Source organism: Ornithorhynchus anatinus, chromosome 5, assembly GCF_004115215.2.
Source record: "Ornithorhynchus anatinus isolate Pmale09 chromosome 5, mOrnAna1.pri.v4, whole genome shotgun sequence".
NCBI lineage: Eukaryota > Metazoa > Chordata > Mammalia > Monotremata > Ornithorhynchidae > Ornithorhynchus > Ornithorhynchus anatinus.
In genome coordinates, this window is record NC_041732.1 from 22,465,503 (window position 1) to 22,490,910 (window position 25,408).

The 25,408-nt window shown below is 46.2% G+C and overlaps 1 protein-coding gene across 11 annotated transcripts in view; it reads right to left on the reverse strand.

Annotated features, from left to right (window-relative positions):
- The window catches only part of AKAP13 (A-kinase anchoring protein 13), a 394,860-nt gene that overhangs the window by 102,234 nt on the left and 267,218 nt on the right, over window positions 1–25,408 (reverse strand). For all 11 annotated transcript variants that reach the window (XM_039912298.1, XM_039912295.1, XM_039912293.1 and 8 more), the window contains 2 exons: window positions 18,574–18,646; window positions 7,531–7,640 (listed from right to left, as the gene is read on the reverse strand). In XM_039912298.1, coding sequence (XP_039768232.1) covers window positions 7,531–7,640; window positions 18,574–18,646 — 183 coding nt within the window. The remainder of the gene's footprint in view (window positions 1–7,530; window positions 7,641–18,573; window positions 18,647–25,408) is intronic.

The window sequence follows — 25,408 nt, forward strand, 5'->3', positions numbered from 1 at the left end:
CCCTCACCTGTACGGGGCACACAGTCTTAAGTGGGAGTGAGAAAAGGTATTGAATCCCATTTTACAGTTGAGTAAACTGAGGCATAGAGTAGTTAAGTGACTTTACCAAAGTCACACAGCTAGTAATTGGCAGAGTTGGGATTAGAACCCAGGTTCTCTGACTCCCAGGCCTGTGCTCTTTCCACTAGGCCACGCTGCTTCCCTATCGGTTAGCAGCTTTGATGGGGAACATGAAACCATTAGCTAAAAGAGTTTTTTTGGGGATTGACTGTGGAGTTCCTTTTCCCTAACAACACATTTTTCCCTAGTAACAAGTACTTGTTCAGGGGCCACAGCTTCCTCTCTCCAGCTTTTTATCTCAATGGAAAATCCAGGAAACACTCTCTGGGATTTCTATGGACTATCAACAAAATTCAAGCTCTAACCTGTGCTCCAAACAAAAGAGAAAAGAGATCTCCTGAAGGACCCCAATCCTATGAAAATGGGATCATTACTTCACAATGTCTACAGAAGGAGTTGTGTCTATTGGCAAAGCTGAATTGGGGGGGGGGGGGGGAAGGTCATAAAGTTGAAGTTAGTAAAAACTCTGTGAGGTCACACGGCCGTAGGAAGTGATCTAATGCACTATTTAAGGATCAGAGAATAGGATGTTGCAATTCCTTGCCTATGGACAGCTCTTAAAAGAGGAGCATCTAAGGGAATAAACTCTGGACTGTGCTCTTTTACTAGAGTCTTTGCAGTAATTGGGTGAAAAGCTCTATCAAGGAAAAAAAAAATTCTTTCCATTCCAAAAGAGCACTGGCTTGGGAGTCAGAGGATATGGGTTCTAAACCCGGCTCGGCCACTTGTCGCTTTGTGACCTTGGGCAGGCCACTTCACTTCTCTGTGCCTCAGTTACCTCATCTGTAAAATGGGGATGAAGACTGTGAGCCCCATGTGGGATGACCTGATTACCTTGCATATATCCCAGTGCTTAGAACAGTGCTTGGCACATAGTAAGCACTTAACCAATACCATAGTTATTATGTGGTGGTCTACATAGAAGGTTTCGTGATGATGGCTGGAAAAAGTGGGGAGGGGGCACTAGTCTCCCTGTATTCTACTGTCTCAGAGTACAGTGACTGTACAATCTACACTAATATGGGATCCAATGAGTCCCCAAGGGGCATGGGGAGAGTTGTGGGGAAACCAGAAAGGGGGAGATTTGAAAGGCGCTGGAGGAATAGAGCAGTCTTCATCCCCGAAGAACTGCTTGTGAGCATATGGGTTATTAAGGGAGAAAGTTCAGGACATTAGAAGGAACGTTCCTTCCGCTGACATTGCATGGCCAATATATTCCATTCCCTCAGCATCCTATGCTGCTACAGTCAGAGACTGAACTTAGGGCTAGATGTACCTTAAGCATAACCCAGAGTAATACTGTTCGTAGTCCTATTTATCCATGCTACTCCTGGAGGTTACCCCAAAATAGACCCTAACATAGGTCCTGGGGCCCTTTCCTTCTAGATAGACTAGAAACTTGGAAGATCGGCCCCCTTACCCCCTAGCCAACTGGGACTGATCAGTGGCGGCAGGAATGAAGTAGAGTCTGACCTGTGGGTTTAAGGATGTTTCTTGCTTTTTAAGGGATTTCTAAATAATAATAATAACAATAGTGGTATTTGTTAAGCGCCTACTATATGCTAGACACTGTACTAAGCGCTGGGGTGGATAAAAGCAAATCGGATTGGACGCAGTCCCTGTCCCATGTGGGGCTCACAGTCTCGATCCCCATTTTATAGATGAGGTAACTGAGGCCCAGAGAAGTGAAGTAATAATAATAATAGTATTAGTGAAGCGCTTACTATGTGCCTAGCACTAAGTGCTGGGAAAGATACAAGGTAATCAGGTTGTCCCACAGGGACTCATAGTCTTAATCTCCACTTTACAGATGAGGTAACTGAGGCACGGAGAAGTGAAGTGACTGGCCCAAGCTCTCAAAGCAGACAAGTGGTGGAGCTGGGATTAGAACCTAAGACCTCCTGACTCGCAGACCCATGCTCTATCCACTAGGCCAAAAATTGTGTCTGGTCATTGGATACGCCTCTACCGATTAATCTCTCCCTCACGAGGCCATTTGTAGGAACAACCCCCCTAAACAGTTTCGGCAGCTCAGATAATGGATGGCCTGAGTGGGCGCTGAGCCAGGATCGCTATCCAGTGTACGTGGGACAGGGACTGTGTCCAACCCAATTATCGTGTATCTACCCCAGAGCTCAGGACAGTGCCTGGCACATCCATTCATTCAATCATATCTATTGAGTGCTCACTGTGTGCAGAGCACTGTACTAAGCGCTTGGATTGTAAATCCGTCAATAGAGAAAATCACTGCCCAGCAATGGGCTCACAGTCTAAAAGGGGGAGACAGACAACAAAACAAAACAAGTAAGAAATAATATATACAAATATGCACAAGTGCTGTGGGGAGGGGAAGGGGGTAGAGCAGAGGGAGGGCATGGGGGAATGGGGAGGTTAGGAGGGGCAGAGGGAAAGGGAGGGCTCAGTCTGGGAAGGCCTAGTAAGTGTTTAGGTACATAGTAAGCGCTCAACGAACGAATACCACTGACTGGACACCCCTCTTTGGACTGAAGAATGTCAGGGTTGTAACTTGGGGATACAAGCGTTCAAACATATTGAGTTAAAAATCATTGTGGCCTACTGGGTCTATTACACCACTTATTCTGTTTGGAGTCTGCAGGATCTTAAATCAGAGCCTTAATTAAAAGTGAATTGGGACTTTATCTCTGGCATCACCAGCCATTCAGGAATGAGTTTGAGAAGGTAGTCTTGTGAGTTAGTTGCCAAAACTCACACCTTTACTTTCCAGTTCCTTCAACCTGGTGAACGAGCCTCAGATGTTCTCTAGTTGTTCGGTCTAATCGAGAACGAATCCCCGAACTGTAAGCTTGGGGGCAGGGAATGGATCTACCAACTTGGTTGTATTGGACTCTTCCAGGCACTTAGAACAGTGCTCTGCACACAGTATGCACTCAATAAGCACCATCGATCGACTAGGCAATGATGGAAGCCTTGTGAGTCGTGCTCATGACACAGTGGGTGGTTCTTGACCAAAGCACAGTGCCTCCTCTACAGACCATGGGCACTGGGCCCTCCATGGGGCTGGTAATTATGACGACAGCTAGGGTGAAGCCAAATCATTCAACTTCGCAGGATATGGTAAGCCCCTCTCAACCCAATTTAAGCAAAACAATCAGCAAGTCTAGGCCTCAAAACCATCCCAGCCAGTAATGAGAAATGCCACATAGCCTCCTGGGAAAGGCAGCCCCGGGGCCGTGGTGGGCTTTCCTCTCTTAGGCAGCTGGCGAGTGGATGACAGATGCCCCAGTCCTGCGTACGTGCTATAATTGTGATAGCTGTTAAGTCCTTACTAGATAATAATAATGATGGTACTTGTCAAACGCTTACTCTCTGCCAGGCTCTGTACTAAGCGCTGGGGTGGATACGAGCAACCGGGGCTACGTGCTGGGTTAGAGAGGGAGAAAGTGAATCCCTTGCTGGGAGGCTTTCAAATCCATGGGAAAAGGGAAACTCTTTTGAGAGTTCCTGGGACAATCTGGGCTGTCTGGAAGGGAGAGTGAGGGAAATGGTGATGATGAGGGAGGGGGATGGTATGGGGACTTAAGCAGGGAGTGTGGGAGCTTTTAGCATGGGACTGGAGCAGCTGGACATAATCAAGGGAGGCGCTTGCGAGGGAGGGAAAACTCGAGGGAGGGAAAACTCGTTCCCAGAGATTTAAAGTTTCACAGCAGAATCCATGCAACTCTGTGAAAGCCCTTTCTCGCCTCTCCCCCTAAATTATAGCCCAGAAAGCTCCACTTGCCAGGATAAGGAAGGAGCCTAGCCAAAACAGTCTTTACCATTGTCTCCCTGATCACCATAAAAGCAGCAGGCATGGTCTTTGACGGCAGCCCAGCTTTTTCCCTCCCCTGAGCATTATAAAAACCCCTCCTGCCAAGAAACCCATAACTGTTGCATTTTTCTAAGGCTGTGTTTGCTGTGTACATTGTGGGAAACCCTCATCCTCTTAGAGAAACAGAGTCATGCAGTGAGACACACACCAACAAATGTAAATGGAATCAAACTGCCGCCGTCATTAGAAACAGCATCAAATTACACACCAAGGCCAACTCCCCAATTCACATTCATGCCTGCAGCAGAGATGGCCCGAAGAGGATTCTGTCTAAGGATTCCGTCTGTTTCTTAAGGAGACTGTTGGCACTTCCCAGGAGCGGCTGGGAGAACGGAGCTTCCACTAAACTTGCACGGCGAGGAAAGAATGATATCACCAGGGCCAGCGGAGGGTTCGGAGGGCAACCACATTCATGCGATATGACTTTACAGTTAATTTATAGCACATGACAGAATTTAGTCTAGGCTGTGGTCTCTTCCTACCCACTGGAAAATGTTTGCTGTCATCTGGCTTGATTTAAGTCGGAGAAATATCCATTTGTTTATGTTTCGACGCATGCTTGAAAACGTGTAAGGGAATGGCTGGGATTCTCAGTAAAATCCCCATCTCAAGCCCTGCTCTGAGGAAGTGACTCCCCCTTTGCAGTTTTCCTCTAATTCTTTTTAAATGGCACTTATTAAGTCCTTATTAGGTACCAAGCACTGTACTAAGTGCTTGGGTAGACACAAGATAATCAGGCCTCACAGTCCATGGTGTTCACAGTCTAAGTAGGAGATAGTAGGATTTAATCGCCATTTTACAGTTGAGGAAAATGAGGTATAGGGAAGTTTTTTTTTTTCCTTAGTGGCATTTGTTAAGGGTTAATTAGGTCCCAGGCACTATACTAAGCACTGAGGTAGACAGAATCTAATCAGGTTGGACACAGTCTCTGTCCCACAAAGGGCTTACAGTCATTAATTTCCATTATTCAGGTGAGGAAACTGAGGCATGGAGAAGTGAAGTGACTTGCCCAAGATCACACAGCAGGCAAGTGGCAGTGCTGGGATTAGAACTCAGCTCTAAAGTCCTGACTAGTACTTTTCATCACAGGTCTGAGTCAGGTCTGATTGGCGCCAGTCAAACAACTCTGAAGGATTAGGGATGGGGGTTGGATCTTAAATTAAGGACCAGTCAACTAGCTGGTGTCCATCACACAATCAGTCACTCGTATTCATTGCGTGGTTACTGTGTGCAGAGCAATGTACTAAGCGCTTGGGAGAGTACAATACAAAAGCACATTCCTTGCATATAAGAACCTTACAGTGTAGAGGGGGAGACAGACATAAACCTAAAAAAGCAAATTATGGGTATGTACTTAAGTGCTGTCTTTCCCTGCAGTATCCTCAGAGGAGATCTCCTCCATTCTCGCAAGTGCCACCCCCTCCACCTGTGCTTCAGACCCCATTCCCGTTCACCTCATAAAAACCATCGCCCCTTCCCTGCTCCCCTCCTTAACTTCTATCTTTAACCGCTCACTCTCCAGTGGCTTCTTCCCCTCTGCCTTCAAACATGCCCATGTCTCCCCCATTCTAAAAAAACCCTCTCTCGACCCCACTTCCCCTTCCAGTTATCACCCTTCTAACCTTCCTTTCCAAGCTCCAAGAACGAGTCGTCTACACTCGTTGCCTAGAATTCCTTAACTCCAATTCTCTCCTGGACCCCCTCCAATCTGGCTTCCGTCCCCTCCACTCTACCGGGACTGCTCTCTCAAAGGTCACCCATGACCTCCTTCTTGCCAAAGCCAAAGCTCCTACTCTATCCTAATCCTCCTTGACCTCTCGGCTGCCTTTGACACCGTAGACCATCCCCTTCTCCTCCACACCTTATCTCACCTTGGCTTCACGGATTCCATCCTCTCCCGGTTCTCCTCTTATCTTTCTGGCAGTTCATTCTCGGTCTCCTTCGCAGGCTCCTTCTCCCCCTCCCATCCTCTAACTGCAGGAGTTCCTCAAGGGTCAGTTCTTGGCCCTCTTCTGTTCTCCATACACACTCACTTCCTTGGCGAACTCATTCGCTCCCACGGCTTCAACTATCATCTCTATACGGATGACACACAAATCTACATCTCTGCCCCTGTCCTCTCCCCCTTCCTTCAGGCTCGTATCTCCTCCTGCCTCCGGGACGTCTCCACCTGGATGTCTGCCCACCACCTAAAAGTCAACAAGTCCAAAACTGAGCTCCTTATCTTCCCTCCCAAGCCCTGTCCTCTTCCTGACTTCCCTATCACTGTGGATGGTACGACCATCCTTCCCGTCTCTCAAGCCCGCAACCTTGGTGTCATCCTTGACTCGGCTCTCTCAATCACCCCTCACATCCAATCCATCACTAAGACCTGCCGGTCTCACCTTTATAATATTGCCAAGATCCGCCCTTTCCTCTCCACCCAAACGGCTTACTGGTACAGGCTCTCATAATATCCCGGCTGGATTACTGTGTCAGCCTTCTCTCTGATCTCCCTTTCTCCTGTGTCTCTCCCCGCTCCAGTCTATTCTTCATTCTGCTGCCCGGCTTAACTTCCTGCAGAAACGCTCTGGGCATGTCACTCCCCTTCTTAAAAACCTCCAGTGGTTGCCTATCGACCTCCGCACAAAACAAAAACTTCTCACTCTAGGCTTCAAGGCTGTCCATCACCTTGTCCCCTCCTACCTCTCCTCCCTTCTCTCTTTCTACTGCCCACCCCGCACCCTCCGCTCCTCTGCCACCCACCTCCTCACCGTCCCCCGTTCTCGCCTATTCCGCCGTCGACCCCTGGGCCACATCCTCCCGCTGTCCTAGAATGCCCTCCCTCCTCACGTCTGCCAAACTAACTCTCTTCCCTTCTTCAAAGCCCTACTGAGAGCTCACCTCCTCCAAGAGGCCTTCCCAGACTGAGCTCCCCCTTTTCCCTCTGCTCCCTCTCTGCACCCCCCCACCTCCCCTCAGCTAAGTCCCCCTTTCCCCCCCTTTCCCTCTGCTCCTCCCCGTTCCCTTCCCCTCCCCTCAGCACTGTGCTCGTCTGCTCATTTGTTTATATTTTTAATACCCTATTTATTTTGTTAATGAGATGTACATCCCCTTGTACATCTATTGTTTTTCTCTGTCTCCCCCGGTTAGACTGTAAGCCCATCAATGGGCAGGGATTGTCTCTATCTGTTGCCGAATTGTACATTCCAAGCGCTTAGTACAGTGCTCTGCACATAGTAAGCGCTCAATAAATACTACTGAATAAATGAATGAATATCAAGTGCTTAAAGGGTACTAAATCCAAGGGCACAGGTGACATTGGAAGAGAGAGGGACTAGGGGAAATGAGGACTTAGGTAAGGCCTCTTGGAGAAGTGGCTTTAATAAGGAGCTTAGTACAGCACTTAGTAAAGTGCCTGCCACACAGGAAGCTCTTAAATACTATAATTAATTAATTAATAAGGCTTTGAAGGTGGAGAGAGTGTGGTCCACCATATATGGATGGAGAGGGAGTTCCAAGGCAGAGGGAGGATGTGTCCATGGGGTCACAGCAGCATTAGGAGGGATGCTGTACTCTACCTTTGTCAAACAGTTGTCCGGTCCACTGAGGGGACTCGAGAGTTCAGTATTAGTCCCCCGAGATGGAATATAACCCTCTCCTGGGCCATCTTTTAAGCACCTTATGCAACCTGGAAAGACACAGAAAAGAAATGATTTGAGTGGATTCTGCTAGAGCCGGTAGAGCTTCGGCAAATTCTCTTCTGCTCCAGCAGCCCACCCAGGGAGCCAGCCGTGCTGAAAAGGAAACACAGATTCATTTGCCACACTCTCACTCCAAAAACCCCCATTCCCTGGCAGCTGTAGCTGAAGAGCAGCTGTCCATGAGATGTGCCATGTCTGAATGGCTCCAAGTCACTATGGATTGGCGTTTCCAAGTGGAGCAGTTTATGAACTTGACCGGCTATGTCCTGCCTGCCAAGGACGTAACCTTCATCACTACAAGCCCATCAGAGGCAGGGAGAGTGATCACACAGTGGTAGGGCTTTTCAAATGATTTCAGTGCTAAAACAGAAGTGTGTGGCAGAGAAGGAAGGTATCCAAAGAAGCCAACTTTAGAAATCATATTTGTCGCTAATTTTGGCCCTTAGCTCCTTGAAAGGGTCTCTGGGTCGGCTTGGAGGCTCAAGATGAATGTAGAACTCCGACCTCAAGCTAAGATAATGACTTGGTTAAAAAAGACAGTGATACAGCTCCTCTAACCTGAGCCAGCGAGTTTGATGATTCAGGCTTTCCTAAAGAGAGCAGATCGGCTCCCAGCAGATTCTGGGAACCACAAACTTAGGGCTGCAAGTGCATGACCATCCACTTGGCATTTTGTTAGGTCTGATGAGTGATTAATTAATCAATCAATCAATCATATTTATTGAGGGCACACTGTAGGCAAAACACTGTACTAAGTGCTTGGGAGAGTACAATACAGCAAAGTTTGGTAGACATGCTCACTGCCCACAAGCCTACAGTCTGGAGTAGGTCAAGTGTCCTGCCAATGTTCCTCAGGGCTATTTGTGTTCTTTTCCCTTCTTTCCTGAGGTGGCTAAATTCGTGGGTGGGTTTTCCTCCTGATCAATCTAGCAGTCAGTGGTATTTGAGCACTTATTGTAGACAGAACACCGTGCTAAGCTCTTGGGAGAGCCCTTCCATTCATTCATTAAATCATATTTAGTGAGACCTTACTGTGTGCAGACCACTGTACTAAGCACTTGGAAAGTACAATTTGGCAACAAATAGAGACAATCCCTACCCAATGGGCTCACAGTCTAGAAGCAGCACGGCTTAGCGGAAAGAGCACGGCCTTGGGTGTCAGAAGATGTAGGTTCTAATCCTGGCTCTGCTGTGTGTGCTTGTCTGCTGTGTGATCTTGGGCAAGCCACTTAACTTTTCTGTGCCTCAGCTACCTCATCTGTAAAATGAGGATTAAGACTGAGAGTCCCATGTAGGACAACCTGATCTACCCCAGCGCTTAGAAAAGTGTTTGGCACATAATATGCGCTTAACAAATACCACTATTAATTTATTATAATACAACAGAGTTGGCAGACACCTTTCTGGCCCATGATGAGTTTAAAGTCTAGATCTGGAGAAGATTCAAGGGCAGAGAGCTGGTGTCAATAAAGATAATCACGTTGCTTGTGAGAAGCAGCATGGCCTAGTGGATAAAGCGCACAGGTCTGGAAGTCAGAAGGACCTGGGTTCTAATCCCAGGTCCAACACTTGTCGGCTATGCGACCTAGGACAAGTCACTCAGCTTCTGTCTCAGTTACCTCCTCTGTAAATGGGAATTAACACTGTGAGCCCCATGTGGGACATGGACTGTGTCCAACCTGATTAATTTGTATATTTTCCATTGCTTAGTACAGTGAGTGACAAAGAGGAAGTATTTAAATACCAAAAAAAAAAACACTGGATGACTGGATGGCTGGCCACTTTGGGTGTGGAGGGGTCAGCACTGAAGCCACAGGAAGCAGTATGGCCTAATGGAAAGAGCCCAGGAGTCAGAAAACCAGGGTTCTAATCCCGACTCTTCCATTGTCTGCTGTGTGATCAATGGCAAGTTACCCAACTTCTCTGTGCCTCATTTTCCTCATCTGTAAAATGGGGATTCAATATCTGTTCTCCCTCCTTTTTTACTGTATCTGTTGAGCATTTACTACATGTCAAACACTCTTTTAAGTGCTGGGGTAGGTACAAATTAATTATGTCAGACACAATTCCTGTCTTGCATGGGGATCACAGTCTAAGTAGGAGGGAGCAAGGTATTTTATCCCCATTTTCCAGTTGGAGAAACTCAGGCACAGAGACGTTCAGTGACTTGCCCAAGATGACACAGCAAGCAAGTGGCAGAGCTGGTATTAGAACCTAAGTCCTTCTGACTCCCAGGTTCCTGCTCTTTTACAAAGACACACTGTGACTAGCATTCCATGAGGGGCAGGGGCTGTGTTTGACCTGACAATCTCATATGTATCCCAGCACTTAGTTCAGCACTTTTAGTGCTATCATGATGACCATCATTATTATCATTACATTTCCAGAAGCCACCTGTGTACCCTCCACCTATCTTGATGTGGGGGAACTGCTGACAGACTGGTGGGGCTGGAGGAATTGTGAACAGAAGTGAAAAAAGAAGCCTGGCCTTTTCAAGTCAAGTTTTCAAAATCTGGCCAAAAGCTACCGCAAGAAAAGCACTCCACTCTATTTTGAGGGAATGGAGTAGAGGGTGTTGATCCCAGGGAAGTTCTTCTGTCTTCTGCTCATGGAATCATTCAATTGATCGTATTTATTGAGCATTTATTGTGTGCGGAGAACTGCACGAAGCACTTTTTTACGTTTTTTGTTAAGTGCTTATTATGTTCCAGGCACTGTTTTAAGCCCTTCTCCCTCTACTCCCTCTACCACCCCCCCCACCTCTCCACAGCTTAACCCTCTTTTCCCCCCATTTCCCTCTGCTCCTCCCCCTCTCCCTTCCCATCCCCGCAGCACTGTACTCGTCCGCTCAACTGTATATATTTTCATTACCCTATTTATTTTGTTAATGAAATGTACATCACCTCGATTCTATTTAGTTGCCATTGTTTTTACGAGATGTTCTTCCCCTTGACTCTATTTATTGCCATTGTTCTCGTCTGTCCGTCTCCCCCGATTAGACTGTAAGCCCGTCAAACGGCAGGGACTGTCTCTATCTGTTGCCGACTTGTTCATTCCAAGCGCTTAGTACAGTGCTCTGCACATAGTAAGGGCTCAATAAATACTATTGAATGAATGAATGAATGAATAAAAGCTAGTCAGGTTGGACACAGTCCCTGTCCCACCCAGGGCTTCCAGTCTTAATCCCCGTTTTATGGATGGGGTAACTGAGGCCCAGAAAAGTGAAGTGGCTTGCCCAAGATCATACAGCAGTCAAGTGACGGAGCCAGGATAAGAACCCAGGTCCTTCTGACTCCCAGGACTGTGCTCTATCCACTAGACCACACCGCTTCTCCTTCACTTGGGAGAGAGCAATGTAAGAGGTGGTAGTCACGTTCCCCTTATAAGGCACTTGCGGTCTAGAGGAGGAGTCAGACATTAATATAAATTAAATGAATTACAGAGACATACTTAAGTGTTGTGGGGCTGAGGGTGGGGTGAATAAACATGGGGAGACCCTCACTTCGCCGTCCTTCCCCAAATCTCACAGTATGCAAAGACCACAAACTGAACAGACGAATGACAGCAGACAGGGCTTTTCCTCATCTTCATCCCGGCATCCTCCTTCCACTCTTGGAAAATGGGAACCTCCCTTCCACAGTCAGAGAGAAGGGGTTGGGAGAGTGAGGGGAGGTGAAGGAGGCTGGAACAGCACGTCTGCATGGTTGCTACACATCCAGTTGGCAGCTTCACAGACCGTGTCCAAATTCTGCACTGAAAAACAAACTGGCTCAAGGATGTTCCAATGGAAAACTCACTAGGAAGCCCCCAGCTCCCGACTTGGGACTTGAGAAATACCTCCCTCGGAAAATGAATCCAAACAGACGTGGAATTAGGCCAGAGAGTTGAGTTTAGGATGAGCGGGCACTGGGGAGTGGGAGAAGGGTGGTGGAGAGCATCTTGAAACTCTTCCAATAAAATAGGAACAAAACAGCCCTCAAAAAAAAAAAAACACCAAAAAAAAACCCCACTAAGGGAAAATCCATCCCACACCCTAGGTCACATGAGTTAAAGCGTCTAAAAATAAGGAAAAAATTAACAAATCCCCCTTCCTCTCCCCCTCCTTTCTTTTTTAAGGGGGCAAATCTCAATTTCACATGAACTTTTTGATTATTAAATCAAGATTTTACTTTCCCATATGGCAGCAAAAGATTAGAACAAAACACCCTCTGAAGCTCTCTCCTCCTGCTACCTCTCTCTAAACTCTCTGTTCTCTTCTCCCACTACACACTAGGTACTGCCCCTGGCTTTTCCCAGTCCCACAACACTTATGTTCCTGTAATTCACCTGTAATTTATTTTAATGTCTGTCTCCCCCTGTAGTCTATACACTCCTTAAAATTGCGGTATTTGTTAAGTGCTTATTATGTGTCAAGCACTGTACTAAGCCCTAGGAATAGTTACATGATAATAAGGTCCCCCAAGGGGCTCCCACAACCTAAGTAGGATGGAGGACAGGAAGTGGACCCTGATTTTTGCAGATAAGGAACGTGAGGCACAGAGAAGTTAAATGACTTGCCCATGGTCACAGAGCAGACAAGTGGCAGATCCAGGTCCTCTGACTCCAAGGCTAATGCTCATTTCCACTAGGCCATGCTGTTTGTGGGCAAGGATAGTCTATACCTACTCTTTTAATAATAATAATGTTGGTATTTGTTAAGCGCTTACTATGTGCAGAGCAATGTTCTAAGCGCTGGGGTAGACACAGGGGAATCAGGTTGTTCATTCATTCAATAGTATTTATTGAGCGCTTACTATGTGCAGAGCACTGTACTAAGCGCTTGGGATGAACAAGTCGGCAACAGATAGAGACAGTCCCTGCCGTTTGACGGGCTTACAGTCTAATCGGGGGAGAGGCTCACAGTCTTAATCCCCATTTTACAGATGAGGTAAATGAGGCCCAGAGAAGTTAAGTGATTTGCCCACAGTCACACAGCTGACAAGTGGCAGAGCTGGGATTCAAACCCATGACCTCTGACTCCAAAGCCCGGGCTCTTTCCACTGAGTACTCTTTTATATTGTACTCTCCCAAGACTTTAGTACAGTGCTCTGTTTGATGGTACTTTGAGATAAACACTGTTCTAAGTGCTGGGGTAGATACAAATTAATTAGGTCAGACACAGTGCCTGTCCCACATGGAGCTCACAGCCTTAAGTGGGAGGGAGAACAGGTATTGAATCATTTTACAGTTGAGGAAACAGAGGCACAGAGAAGTTAAGTGACTTGCCCAAGGTCACACAATTAGCCAGGTCCTCTGACTCCCAGGCCCAAGCTCTTTCTACTAAGCCACGCTGCTTCCTCTTCACACAATAAGGCTCAATAAATGCCACTACTTGACTGACTGACCTGTTAACCATACGTCCCTGGAGAATCTCCCATTTAAGACTCATTTTTCATATTTTAACCCCTGCATGGAACATCCTCTCCCTTCAAAACTCTCCTTTTAAAAGCTCTCCTTTAGTTAATCTCCACTTTCCCGATCTTATCATCCCCAAAAGTCACTATAGAACTCCCATGAATACTGGCTGATTTATTCATTCACTACTTACTTGTCAATTGGTTGTATCTATCTTGTAGAGAAGCAGCGTGGCGCAGTGGAAAGAGCATGGGCTTTGGAGTCAGGGCTCATGAGTTCGAATCCCAGCTCTGCCACTTGTCAGCTGTGTGACTGTGGGCAAGTCACTTAACTTCTCTGTGCCTCAGTTCCCTCATCTGTAAAATGGGGATTAAGACTGTGAGCCCCACATGGGACAACCTGATTCCCCTATGTCTACCCCAGCGCTTAGAACAGTGCTCTGCACATAGTAAGCGCTCAACAAATACCAACATTATTATTATCTATCAATGGTCCCCTGGCTCTTTTATGAATTGCTGATTTGTCAATTTACATTCTCCTTTTTTCTCCACATAAGATTGTAAACTCCATGAGGGCAGGCGATGGCCTTTTACTTTCTTTGTATGTCCCCCAAGTGCTTAATGGTGATATATGTCTTTGGCAAGCAATCATTATGTGTTGTTGATGAATATTATCACATTTTTATAATAATAATAGTAACTTTGTTACTTGTTAAGCACCTCTGTGCCAAGCACTGTTCTAAGCGCTGGAGTAGATACAAGTTAATCAGGTTTGACACAGTCCCTGTCCCATATGGGGCTCACACGCTTAATACCCATTTTACAGATGAGATAACGGAGGCCCAGAGATGTTAAGTGACTTGCCCGAGGTCACAGAGCAGACATGTAGTGGAGCTGGGATTAGAACTCATGACCGTCTGATTCCCGGGCCCGTGTTTTATCAACTAAGCCACACTGCTTTTTTTTTTTTTTTAATGTGACCAGTGTGCACACAGGGTAACAGAGAAGTAGAGTGGCCTAGTGGAAAGAGCATGGATTTGGGAGTCAGAGGAAGTGGATTCTAATCCCAGCTCTGTCACTTTGCTGTGTGACCTTGGGCAAGTCACTTAACTTCTCTGTCCCTCAGTTACCTCATCTGCAAAATGGGAATTAAGACTATGAGTCCCACGTGGGCCAACCACACTACCTTGTAACTACCCTAGCACTTAGAAGAGTGCTTGGCACATAGTAAGTGCTTAACAAATACCATAATTATTATTATTGTATGCTGATGTCCCACACTTCCTGTGCACATAGCTATTAACCAATGATCGATATCTGGGCTTCTTTTAGAGGAGTAGGCCACAGCACCAATTGGATTTTGGAAACAGATCCCAGAGGAAGCAAAGGAAGCAGAAACACAGGTGTACTCCATATGCAGGTCTGATGAAAAGTCAAACCAATCCCATTAAAACAGCAAAGGGTTGGGGACTGGTCTTAATTAATGATATTTATTGAGCACTTACTAGTTGCAGAGCACTGACTAAGCACTTGGGAGAGAAACAATATAGCAGAATTAGCAGACATGTTCCCTGCCCATAAAGAGTTTACAGTCTAGTGGGATAATAATAAGAGTCGTGGTATTTGTTAAAAGTTCACTATGAGCCGAGGACTGTTCTAAGCACTGGGGTAGATACAAGATATAATCAGGTGGGACACAGTCTCTATTCACATTGTAAGTAATCAGTGTAAGTAAGTAATCAGTGTAAGTAAGCTCACAGTGCAAGTAATCAGACACAGTCTTTAAGCAAGGAGGGAGACTGTAAGGAACTTGGAGGAAAATCACCCAGCGACTGCAATTGCAATCGTCAAATGGAGGATACTGGGGCATGAGGAATGAAAATTGGAAGAGAGGCTGAATCGAGGAGATCAGAACAGACCAGGGCTAATTAGAATACCTAGGGAACAAACACCATTAGTCAGGAAAATACCAGTTAATGACGGGACAGATGAAGAAGCAGACACACAGGGACACAGACAGAAAAACAATCTTGGCCTCGAAACCATGTCATGGGATTTGTGATCTACATTAAGAGAAGCAGCATGGTCTACTGGCTAGTGCATGGGTCTGGAAGTCAGAAAGAGCTGTGTTCTAATACTGACTCCACCACTTGCCCACCATGTGCCCTTGGGCATATCACTTCACTTCTCTTTGTCTCAGTCACCTCATCTGTAAAATGGAGATTAAGACTTGGAGTCCCACTTGAGACAGGAACTGTGTCCAACCTGATTAACTTGTGTCTACCACAGTGCTTAGTACAGTGCCTGGCATATAGTAAGTGCTTAGCCAATTATTATTAGCAGTACTGGGAAGCAGCATAGCCTAGTGGAAAGAGCATGGGCCTGGGAGCCAGAGGACCTGGGTTCTAATCTCTACTCCACCACTTGCCCACTGTGTGACCTTGGGCAAGTCACTTAACTTCTCTGGTGCCTCAATTTCCTCAAATGCAAAATAGGGATTGAACACCTGTTCTCCCTTCTACTTAGACTGTGAGCCTTATATGGGACAGGGACTGCATTTGGCCTGATTAAGTTTTGACAAATAGTAAGCACTTAACAAATATCCTCTTAAAAAACAACAAAGTGAGTTGGAAGGTTCTTCAGATAGTATTTGACTTTGGTACGGGAGGAATAATCCTGTAGTAGGACAGGTTTTGTAGTTTGAAAAGTTCTGGCATAACCCAACTAGTGAGGATCAATTAGCAAAGCAGGGCATTAAGTTAGGGAAGAGTTCAGCGAGGTAGCAAAAGTGTGAAGGGCAAGTCAAGAAACCAGGCAGGGAGAGTCTTAGCCCGGGGCCACCTTTCCATCATGGCTGGGGCATTCTAACTTTCCCTCCCCCACAAAGATGAGGGCAGTGGAGCAACCCCTTGCTTGTTCTAGAAGATTCTCTTTGGAGACATCCAAATTAAGGAATCCGGGATCCTGGCAGAGTCTCAGTAGAGGAAGAGATCCAAGCTGCAATTGCATTTCCCCAGGTGTAACCACACTCCCGCAGCAATGCAGACTAACCTCCTGATGCATATCATCTTCAAAGAACACACCCCAGACAATGTGATCCTTCTTAACCTGTGCTTAATATGGTGCTTGGCACATGATAACACATACCACAATTGTGTGGTTGAAAAGACTCATGGATGACTGACACTATTTCACATTTTTTTACCTAAAGATAGATTCTTATTGTGCTAATGGATTTGTTCCACACATGGGCCTGATTCTGTTTTTGAGCCTGCCTCTTAAGCCCCAATTTATAGGGACCCTCTTTTCCAGACTGCTGCCTGCCAGGATGGTCTATTTGTTGCAGAGTTTTGTTGTTTTTTTTAATGGTACTTGTTACATGGTTACTATGTGCCAGGCACTGTACTAAGCACTGGAGTACAAGATAACCAGGTTGGCTACAGTCCTGTCCCCCATTGGGCTCACCGTGTCAATCCCCATTTTACAGATGAGGTAATTGAAGCCTAGAGAAGTGAAGTAACTTGCCCAAGGTCACGTAGAAGACAAGTGGTGGAGGCAGGATTAGAACCCAGGTTCTCTGGCTCCCAGGCCGGGCTCTTTCCATTAGGCCACGCTGCTTCTCTCTCCTTCAAATGCTCCAATGCTATTTCACATTGCTTGAAACTCGGCTTCACTCCATCTTTAAATTGTATATTCTGGCCCCCTGAGTTGTTTAGGCCTCCTTTCAGGTCACTATAGAGCAGTTGCTTGGGTTTTCCACTACCGTCCATTCTCCTTAAATGTCCTGCCCAGGAGATCTGTGTGCCTGTGAGCATGTCAATCCCACAAGACTGTAAACTCCTCGAGGGCACGGATCATGTTTAAGTGTCTAGTACAGTGACCTGCACCCAGGAAGCACCCATTAAATGCCACTGATTGACTCACTGCTGTTGGGTCGATGAGGTTTCAGGACGTCATGGCTGGCAATCTTGTCCTGCTATTTATTCATAATGAAACCATTTAAAGAGGTTGAGTGGATTTTCTGGTAGTAGATACAGGACTTCTGGCGGGAGTCCACACCATCGACACATGTCATAATTTGTTAAGTATTTAGGTATTAACTAGGTTTCAAGCACTGTTCTAAGCCCTGGGGTCAATACAAGCTTATCAGGTTGGACACAGTCCCTGCCCCACATGGGATTCACAGTCTAGATAGGAGGGAGTAGGATTTAATCCCCATTTTACAGATGAGGAAACTGAGGCCCAGAGGAATTAAGTAACTTGCTCAGAGTGACACAGCAGACAAGTGACAGAGCTGGGTTTAACAATAATAAGAACAACAATAGTAATAATTATGATATTTTTTAAGGGCTTAGTATGTGCCAAGGACGGCTCTAAGCACGGGGGTAGATACAAGATAATTGGTTTGGTCACCGTCTCTGTCGTCCCACATGGGGCTCAAAGTCTTCATCCCCAGTTTACAGATGAAGGAACTGAGGCACAGAGAAGTGAAGTGACTTGCCCAAGGTAACACAGCAGACAAGTAGCAGAGCCAGGCTTAGAACCCATGACCTTCAGACTCCCTGGCCCGTGCTTGATCCACTAGGACATTCTGTTTCTATCTAGAGTTAACTACTCCCCATGTTTCTTCTCTCCCTCCGTGGTCATGCTTTCTGCTCCGTTTTCCACCTCACTGTATAGCACCGATGGACAGTGTACTACCTAGGTGGCAGAATTCTGAGTCACTGATTAATGGGCATGTGGCAAAGACTTGGTAAATTAAGACAAAAACAAAAAACACAATAAAAACCTTTCAGGAGGCTGGTACGAGACGAGCACAATTTTGAATTGCACACATATGCCTTTCACGGTGAGTCCTAGTTGCATTTTACCAGTGATGGATTTGGCTGCGGCCCTTTAATATGTGGGTGCCTTTGTTATCATTCATTATTGTATCCCCATCACCACCCCTCTGCTTGGTCAACTTTTCAGATGAAGACCCTGAAGCTCACAGTGGCCAAGGGACCTTCTCTGGACCCCAAAATGAGTCAGTGATCGAACACAGAATAGACCAAAGCAGCTCTGTGGTCACCGCCCTACCCTGCTTTCTATGACCCTTTCCCACATTTGTCTGCCGCCAGAACTTCAGGACCCAATAGCAAATCTCTACCTCAGATAGTGCCAGCAAGCTTTTTATCTTTCTAGCCCCAAATTCCCAGTTTAGGGGCCCAAATTGCCCAGGAAGCTTCTGAATGAATCATAAAGCCAGGCATGAAGCCTATTCCTGCAGAAATCAAGCCAGGTAATTACATGTGCTCATCTTCAGTTCTTTTAAGTGCTGACACTCAATGCCAACAACAACCCTGAATGACACATAACCTTTCCTCCAGATTAGTGGCGGGGGTTTAGTTGAGGGAAGGAAGACGTCAGAGTCAAAGTGTTTTGTTTCTGGAATGAGATTCTGTACTTCCCATGGTGGGGGTTGGCAGGGAGATTTTTGCCAGAGTGTTGGGGGAATCGCTCAACTCAGAACCAAAATGCTGCTTACCTGGTGCTTTTGTGATGGCCAAAACAGGCGTGGTAGGACTGGGTTCTATCCGACACCAACTTTCTTGATTGATCTGGAAGAGAAAAGAGATGTAACAGGAGTTAAAGGTCTGTCATTGAGGCCACTTCTGTAGAACAATGCTTAATGCTTAACTCCAGCCCTTTTCCGAAGGCTCTACGGTAGTCCGCGGCCGACTACAGGGTTCCGTGTCTCAGTGACAGAAAAACTACACTGGGGAAACTCAGGCTGCAGAACCGCAGAGGAGAGATTTGTAGTGCAAAAGAATAGTTATTCATTCATTCATATTTATTGAGCACTTATTGTGTGCAGAGCACTGTACTAAGTGCTTGAGAGTGTACAATATAACAATAATCACACACATTCTCTGTCCACAATGAGCTTACAAGCTAAAGAGGGAGCAGCATGGCCCAGTGGACAGAGTATGGGCCTGGGAGACAGAAGGACATGTGTTCTAATCCTGGCTCCACCACTTGTCTGCTGTGTGACCTTGGGGAAGTGATTTCATTTCTCTGGGCGGCAGTTATCTCATCTATAAATGGGGATTAAAGAGTGTGACCCACGTGTGACAGGGACTGTCTCTAACCCTATTTCTTGCATCCTCCCCAATGTTTAGTACAGGGCCCGGCACATAGTAAGTGCTTAACAAATACCACAATTATTGTAGCTGAAGTCTCAGAGACCTAATCTGAACAGGGGTAACACAGTGCAGTTACCAAAATGAGAACATTAGATTCCCCCCAAAAAATCCATCCTAAAGATCCAAATCCTTCATCCTGCTTGAACCTAGTGCCCTGATCCTAACCCACAAGTGTTTTGATCAACAATGGAAGCATTTTTCTTTCCTCCCCCATCCAAACTGCTACCAAACTGATCCAAGCAGTTAATTCCCACTTTGACTACTGCATCAGCTTCCTCGCTGACCTCGCTGCCTCCTGTCTTTCCCCACTCCAGTCCATACTCCACTCTCTTACCCGGATCATTTTTCCAAAAAAGTGTTCAGTCCATCATTTTTCAAAAAAAAAAAAAAAAAGAGTTCAGCCCATGTCTCCCCACTCATCAATAACCTATAGTGATTGCCTATCCACTTCCGCATCAAACAGAAACTCCTTACCATCATTTTTAGCACTCAATCAGCTTGCCACCACCTATCTTACCTCACTACTCTCCTTCCACAACCTAGCTTGCAGTGTTCATTCCGCTAATGCCAATCTATTCACTGTACCTCAATCTCGTCCCTCTCACCTCCAACCCCTTGCCCATGTTCTCCGGCTGGTCTGGAACTCCTTTCCTATTCATATCCAACAGAGAGTCACCCTTCCCGCCTCCAAAGCCTTATAAAAATCACCATCTCCTCCTTCGCCTTTGCCGACTAGTCCCTCATTTCTCATATTCCCTCTCCCTTCTGGGTCACCCTAGCACTTGGATTTGTACCCTTTATTCACCCCCACTCTCAGTCCCGGAGCACATACGGCTTGTCTAGTGCTGTCGAGTCATTTCTGACCCACAGTGATTCCATGGACCCATCTCTCCCAGAACCCCCACCTCCATCAGCAATCATTCTGGGCGTGTATCCATAGCTTTCTCGGTAAAAGATATGGAAGTGGTTTACCATTGCCTTCTCTGCACAGTGAACCTGAGTCTCCGCCCTCAACTCTCTCTCATGCCACTGTTGCCCAGCACAGGGGAGTTTGGACTTGTAGGATATTGCCTTCCACTTGCTAGCTACTGCCCAAGCTAGGAATGGAATAGGTATGCTTGTCTCTCCCTCCCATAGCCAAGTGGTGCAGTGGAAAGAGCACGGGCTTTGGAGTCAGGGCTCATGAGTTCGAGTCCCAGCTCTGCCACTTGTCAGCTGTGTGACTGTGGGCAAGTCACTTCACTTCTCTGTGTCTCAGTTCCCTCATCTGTAAAATGGGGATTAAGACTGTGAGCCCCACGTGGGACAACCTGATTCCCCTGTGTTTACCCCAGCGCTTAGAACAGTGCTCTGCACATAGTAAGCGCTTAACAAATACCAACATTATTACTGGAAACTCCAGGTGTGATCCTGAGAGAGACAGCACTTATGCACTTACCCATAATTTATTGTAATGTCTCTCACCCCCTCTAGACCGTAGGCTCTTTGTGGGCAGGGAATGCATCTACTAACTCTGTTGTCTTGTTCTCTCCAAAATGCTTGGTACTGTGCTCGGTGCACAGTAAGCATTTACTAAATACCACCGATTGAGTCATTTAAGGCACTGAATCAGTTATATCCCTCCTAACTTTGCTGATCTCCTACTATATCCCAACCCGCTCACTCCACTCTTCTAATATTCTAAGGAGAAGCAGCGTGGCTCAGTGGAAAGAGCATGAGCTTTGGAGTCAGGGCTCATGAGTTCGAATCCCAGCTCTGCCACTTGTCGGCTGTGTGACTGTGGGCAAGTCACTTAACTTCTCTGTGCCTCAGTTCCCTCATCTGTAAAATGGGGATTAAGACTGTGAGCCCCACGTGGGACAACCTGATTCCCCTATGTCTACCCCAGTGCTTAGAACAGTGCTCGGCACATAGTAAGCGCTTAACAAATACCAACATTAATATTAGCCTACTCTGTGTACCTCAATCTCATCTGTCCTGCTACATACCCCTTGTCAACATTCTCCCGATAGTCTGAAACTCTGCCCCTCTTCATATCTGACAATTCACCACTCTCCCCACCTTCAAAACACTCCTAAAATTACATCACCTCCGAGAGGCCTTCCCAGACTGAGCCCTTAATTTCTCCTACACACCTTCCCTTCTACATTAACGATGAACTTGACCGTGTACCCCTTAAGGATTTTGATAGTCATCCAAGTTCAACAGCACTTATGAAAATATCCTTATAGTCTACTATTTTCCCGACCCATAATTTATTGCAATATCCGTCTTCCCCTGTAGACTTGGACACACCTTGTGGGCAAGATTCATGTCTCCCAACTCTGTTGTACTCTTCTTTCCCAAGGGTTTAGTACAAGCAAGGCTCAAAAAATGCTGTTGATTGAGTGATTGCTAATTACAAGGCGTGTCAATGGATACAAACTTACGCTGAGGACTTTTAGGCACAGAATACATTCCCTGTTGTAGATTTTGGATCTCTGATGGGTACAGCTGTTTAAGAGATGTTTAAAGGGCTATTGTGCTCAAAGTGCAGGGGAGGAAATACTGACCAGCCACTGGTACATGCCAAGAACCACAGCAAAGTAGACTCTTGTGGTTACAGCAGAATGGCGATGGGAACAAGCTGATTCAGAGCTTGCAATTAAGCTCCTTAGGATGGCCAGCCAACTCTCTGGAGCTTCAGAGTAGGTTGGTGTTACAGAAGCAGAGCTCCTGGAGTCCCTAGAAGCAGGCACGGGCATCTCAGAAGCATCACACAACTCACAAACACTCTCACCGCAGCCCTCACTCTCTACTTGTGTCCGACTGCCCGTATATTTGTTTCGACAGATCGGGAAAATCATCCTTATAGCGCCCAGCCGGGTCTCCTGCAATTGTTGCATTCAAATCAGAGGCTCCAATGAAACAGAAGTAAACCTGGGAGCCCTATGTGTCATCTCTTTGACGGCAGGAACCATGTCCACTTATTTGGTTTTAAGCACCCTTAAAACAGTGCCCTGAGCAAAGTAGGTGCTCGATAACTAGCACTGATTGACCGATCCGCTTATGTTGTACTTTGGCACATAGTAAGTGTTTAACAAGTGCTATTTTTAGTTTTTCCTTGACTCACGGGTGCACTCCTACACACATATTCATTCATTCAATGGTATTTATTGAGCGCTTACTGTGTGCAGAGCATTGTAATTAGCGCTTGGAAAGTACAATTCGGCAACAGAGACAATCCCTACCCAACAACGGGCCAGTCTAGAAGCGGGGAGACAGACAAAACAGAACAAGTAGACAGGCATCAATAGCATCAATATAAATAAAGAGAAATATAGCTATATGCCAAAAGTAAAATAAATGGAATAATAAGTATGTACATAAATACACTATACTCATGCATGAGCAAGGTGCCTATATTCCCCAAATTATCAATGTCCTATACTTTCCCCCACACAGCCTGCTTCAGTGGCAACATTCACTGGGAGGCAACTGTTTCTCCTTTGGCTTCTTTACCTTTGGTAATGGCCTCTTGGGAGTGTCTCTTGCACAAGTCTTTCCCAACCCCCAAGGAGGTACAGCAACCTAAATTCAGGTTCACCTGACACAGGAACAAGATTGGGCTACTGCCTAAGTCTGGAGGCTTTGAGGTTTGAATAGACCAATCCGTAGTCTTTACAGAGCACCAGCTTGGGGCACAGCACTATGCTAAGTACTTGGGAGAGTACACTAGAATTAGCAGACAAGTCCTATGACATTCCTAATTGAAAAGCCCCCTTAATATGTAGAAACTTTGATTGGGCAAAGATTCCAAGAAGGAAAAGGGGTTGGCTTTTCAGAGATAGAGTCAATTGATCAATCAATTGTATTTATTGAGTGCTTACTATGTGAAGAACACTGTACTGAGTGCTTGAAAGAGTCCAATACAACAGAGTTGGTAGACATGTTCCCTGCCCAAAAGGGCTTTTCAGACAGTCCCTGAGGCCATCATATAGCACTGATATTTGGGGCCCCATGGCTCTGGTCTCCACGACCTTCTTATCGATGATCTTCTCCACTACGTAGTCACTGTCTTCTTGAGAAACTGTGATTCTGAAGGTCCTTCTGCAACGCGTATAACAGTCCCCTGAATTTATATGACTCATTTTTTTTTTTTTAACAAGGCACTTTGACCGTAGCTCATTTTGTCCTCAAAAAATCCACTTGCGGTTAAGAAAAGTAGGTATTTTTGACACCATCAGCCAAGTACTTGGGAACTCGGCACTTGTATACATATCTTTTCACTCTACTGATCCCCCATCTGTAATTTATTTTAGCATCTTCTCCCCGGCTGTACTGTAAGCTTTTTGAAAGTACAGATCATGTCTACTTTACGGTACCCTCCCAAGGGCTTCTGAACAGAGTATTTTGAACAGAGTAAACACTCAATAAATACCGTGTCCACCCTGATTATCTTGGATCTTGACTGATAGCGAAACTGAGACCCAGAGAGGTTAAGTGATTTGCCTGAAGTTAAACAGCCCCTTAGGGACATGGCTAAAAAATTTAGAGTCTCCAGCTAATCCTTCCTTATCGAGCTGATCTGAATACACCTGAGCTTTGATGAAGAGGAAGATTTGGGCTATTTTTCCTGGGGAATAATTTTCTCTGGTTTAACCATCTGAAACAGGCCCCATTTAAGGGAGGGGATTGGGAAACAAATTCTGGCACGCTGAATGAGAGTGAGCTAGTCTTTGTTTCAACAGCATGATCCTGCCCCAGCAACAAACACACTACCTCCTCTCTCTCCAAACTCCAAAACCCCAGACTTGTCTCCCTACATTAGGCCATGTTCCCTGAGGTTCTTTCTTGGGCTGGATAACAGGACATCTGAAACCAACACATCTGTCCTAAACAAAGACTGGGAACAGAAGAAGCAGCATGGTGTGGTTATTGGAAAGAGCGTGGGTCTGGGCGGCAGAGGACATGGGTTCTAATCCCAGCTCTGCCACTTACCAGCTGTGTGACTTTGGGCAAGTCACTTAACTTCTCTGTGCCTCAGTTACCTCATCTGTAAAATGGGGATTAAGACTGTGAGCTCCACGTGGGACAACCTCATTACCTTGTATCTACCCCAGCGCTTAGCTTAGCGCTTGGCACACAGTAAGCGCTTAACAAATGCCATCATTATTATTCTAATTCCTGGCTCTGCCGCTTGTCTGCTGTGTGAGCTTGGGCAAGTCACTTTATTTCTCTGTGCCTCAGATACCTCATCTGGAAACTGGGAATTAAATTTTCCCCTCTCCAGTTTAGGCTGTGAGGCCCATGTGGGAAAGGGACTGTGTCCAACATGATAAACTTGCATCTATCCCTGCTTAGAACAATGCTTGACACATAATAGGATCTTAACAAATGCCAAAATAATTGTTTTTATTTTTAAGTAAGATCCAAGTCCACCAAGTCTCCCCAAAAGTTGATCGGTTAATCACATTCCCTAAGCAGCCACTGAATGCCAGGAGCCACAGGACAAGTATCCAGGTCTCTGCGCACTCCCCTCCCTTTCCCCCTTCACTCCCACAAGATCTTAAGCTCTAACGGGAGGGAGGCATGGGCAATCCAGATGGTCAAACCGATAGTGAGATTGGCATGGCCAAAAAAGAACCCTAAAATTCAACTATGGAGACAGTGGCAAACAATTTTCCAGCTATACATAATAATAATGTTGGTATTTGTTAAGCGCTTACTATGTGCCGAGCACTGTTCTAAGCGCTGGGGTAGACATAGGGGAATCAGGTTGTCCCAGGTGGGGCTCACAGTCTTAATCCCCATTTTACAGATGAGGGAACTGAGGCGCAGAGAAGTGAAGTGACTTGCCCACAGTCACACAGCCGACAAGTGGCAGAGCTGGGATTCGAACTCATGAACCCTGACTCCAAAGCCCGTGCTCTTTCCACTGAGCCACGCTGCTTCTCCAGAAGCGTGTGTGGCCTAGTGGAAAGAGCAAGGGCCGGGAGTCAAAGGACCTGGCTTCTAAACCCGGCTCTGACAATTGCTTGCTGTGTGACCTTGGGCAAATCATTTCACTTCTCTGTGCTTCAGTTCTCCTGTTCTCCCTTCTACTTAGATGGTGAGGCCCATGCGGGGCAGGGACCGTGCCCAGCCTAATTCACTTGTATCTACCCCAGTACCTAGAACAGTGTTTGACACAATAAA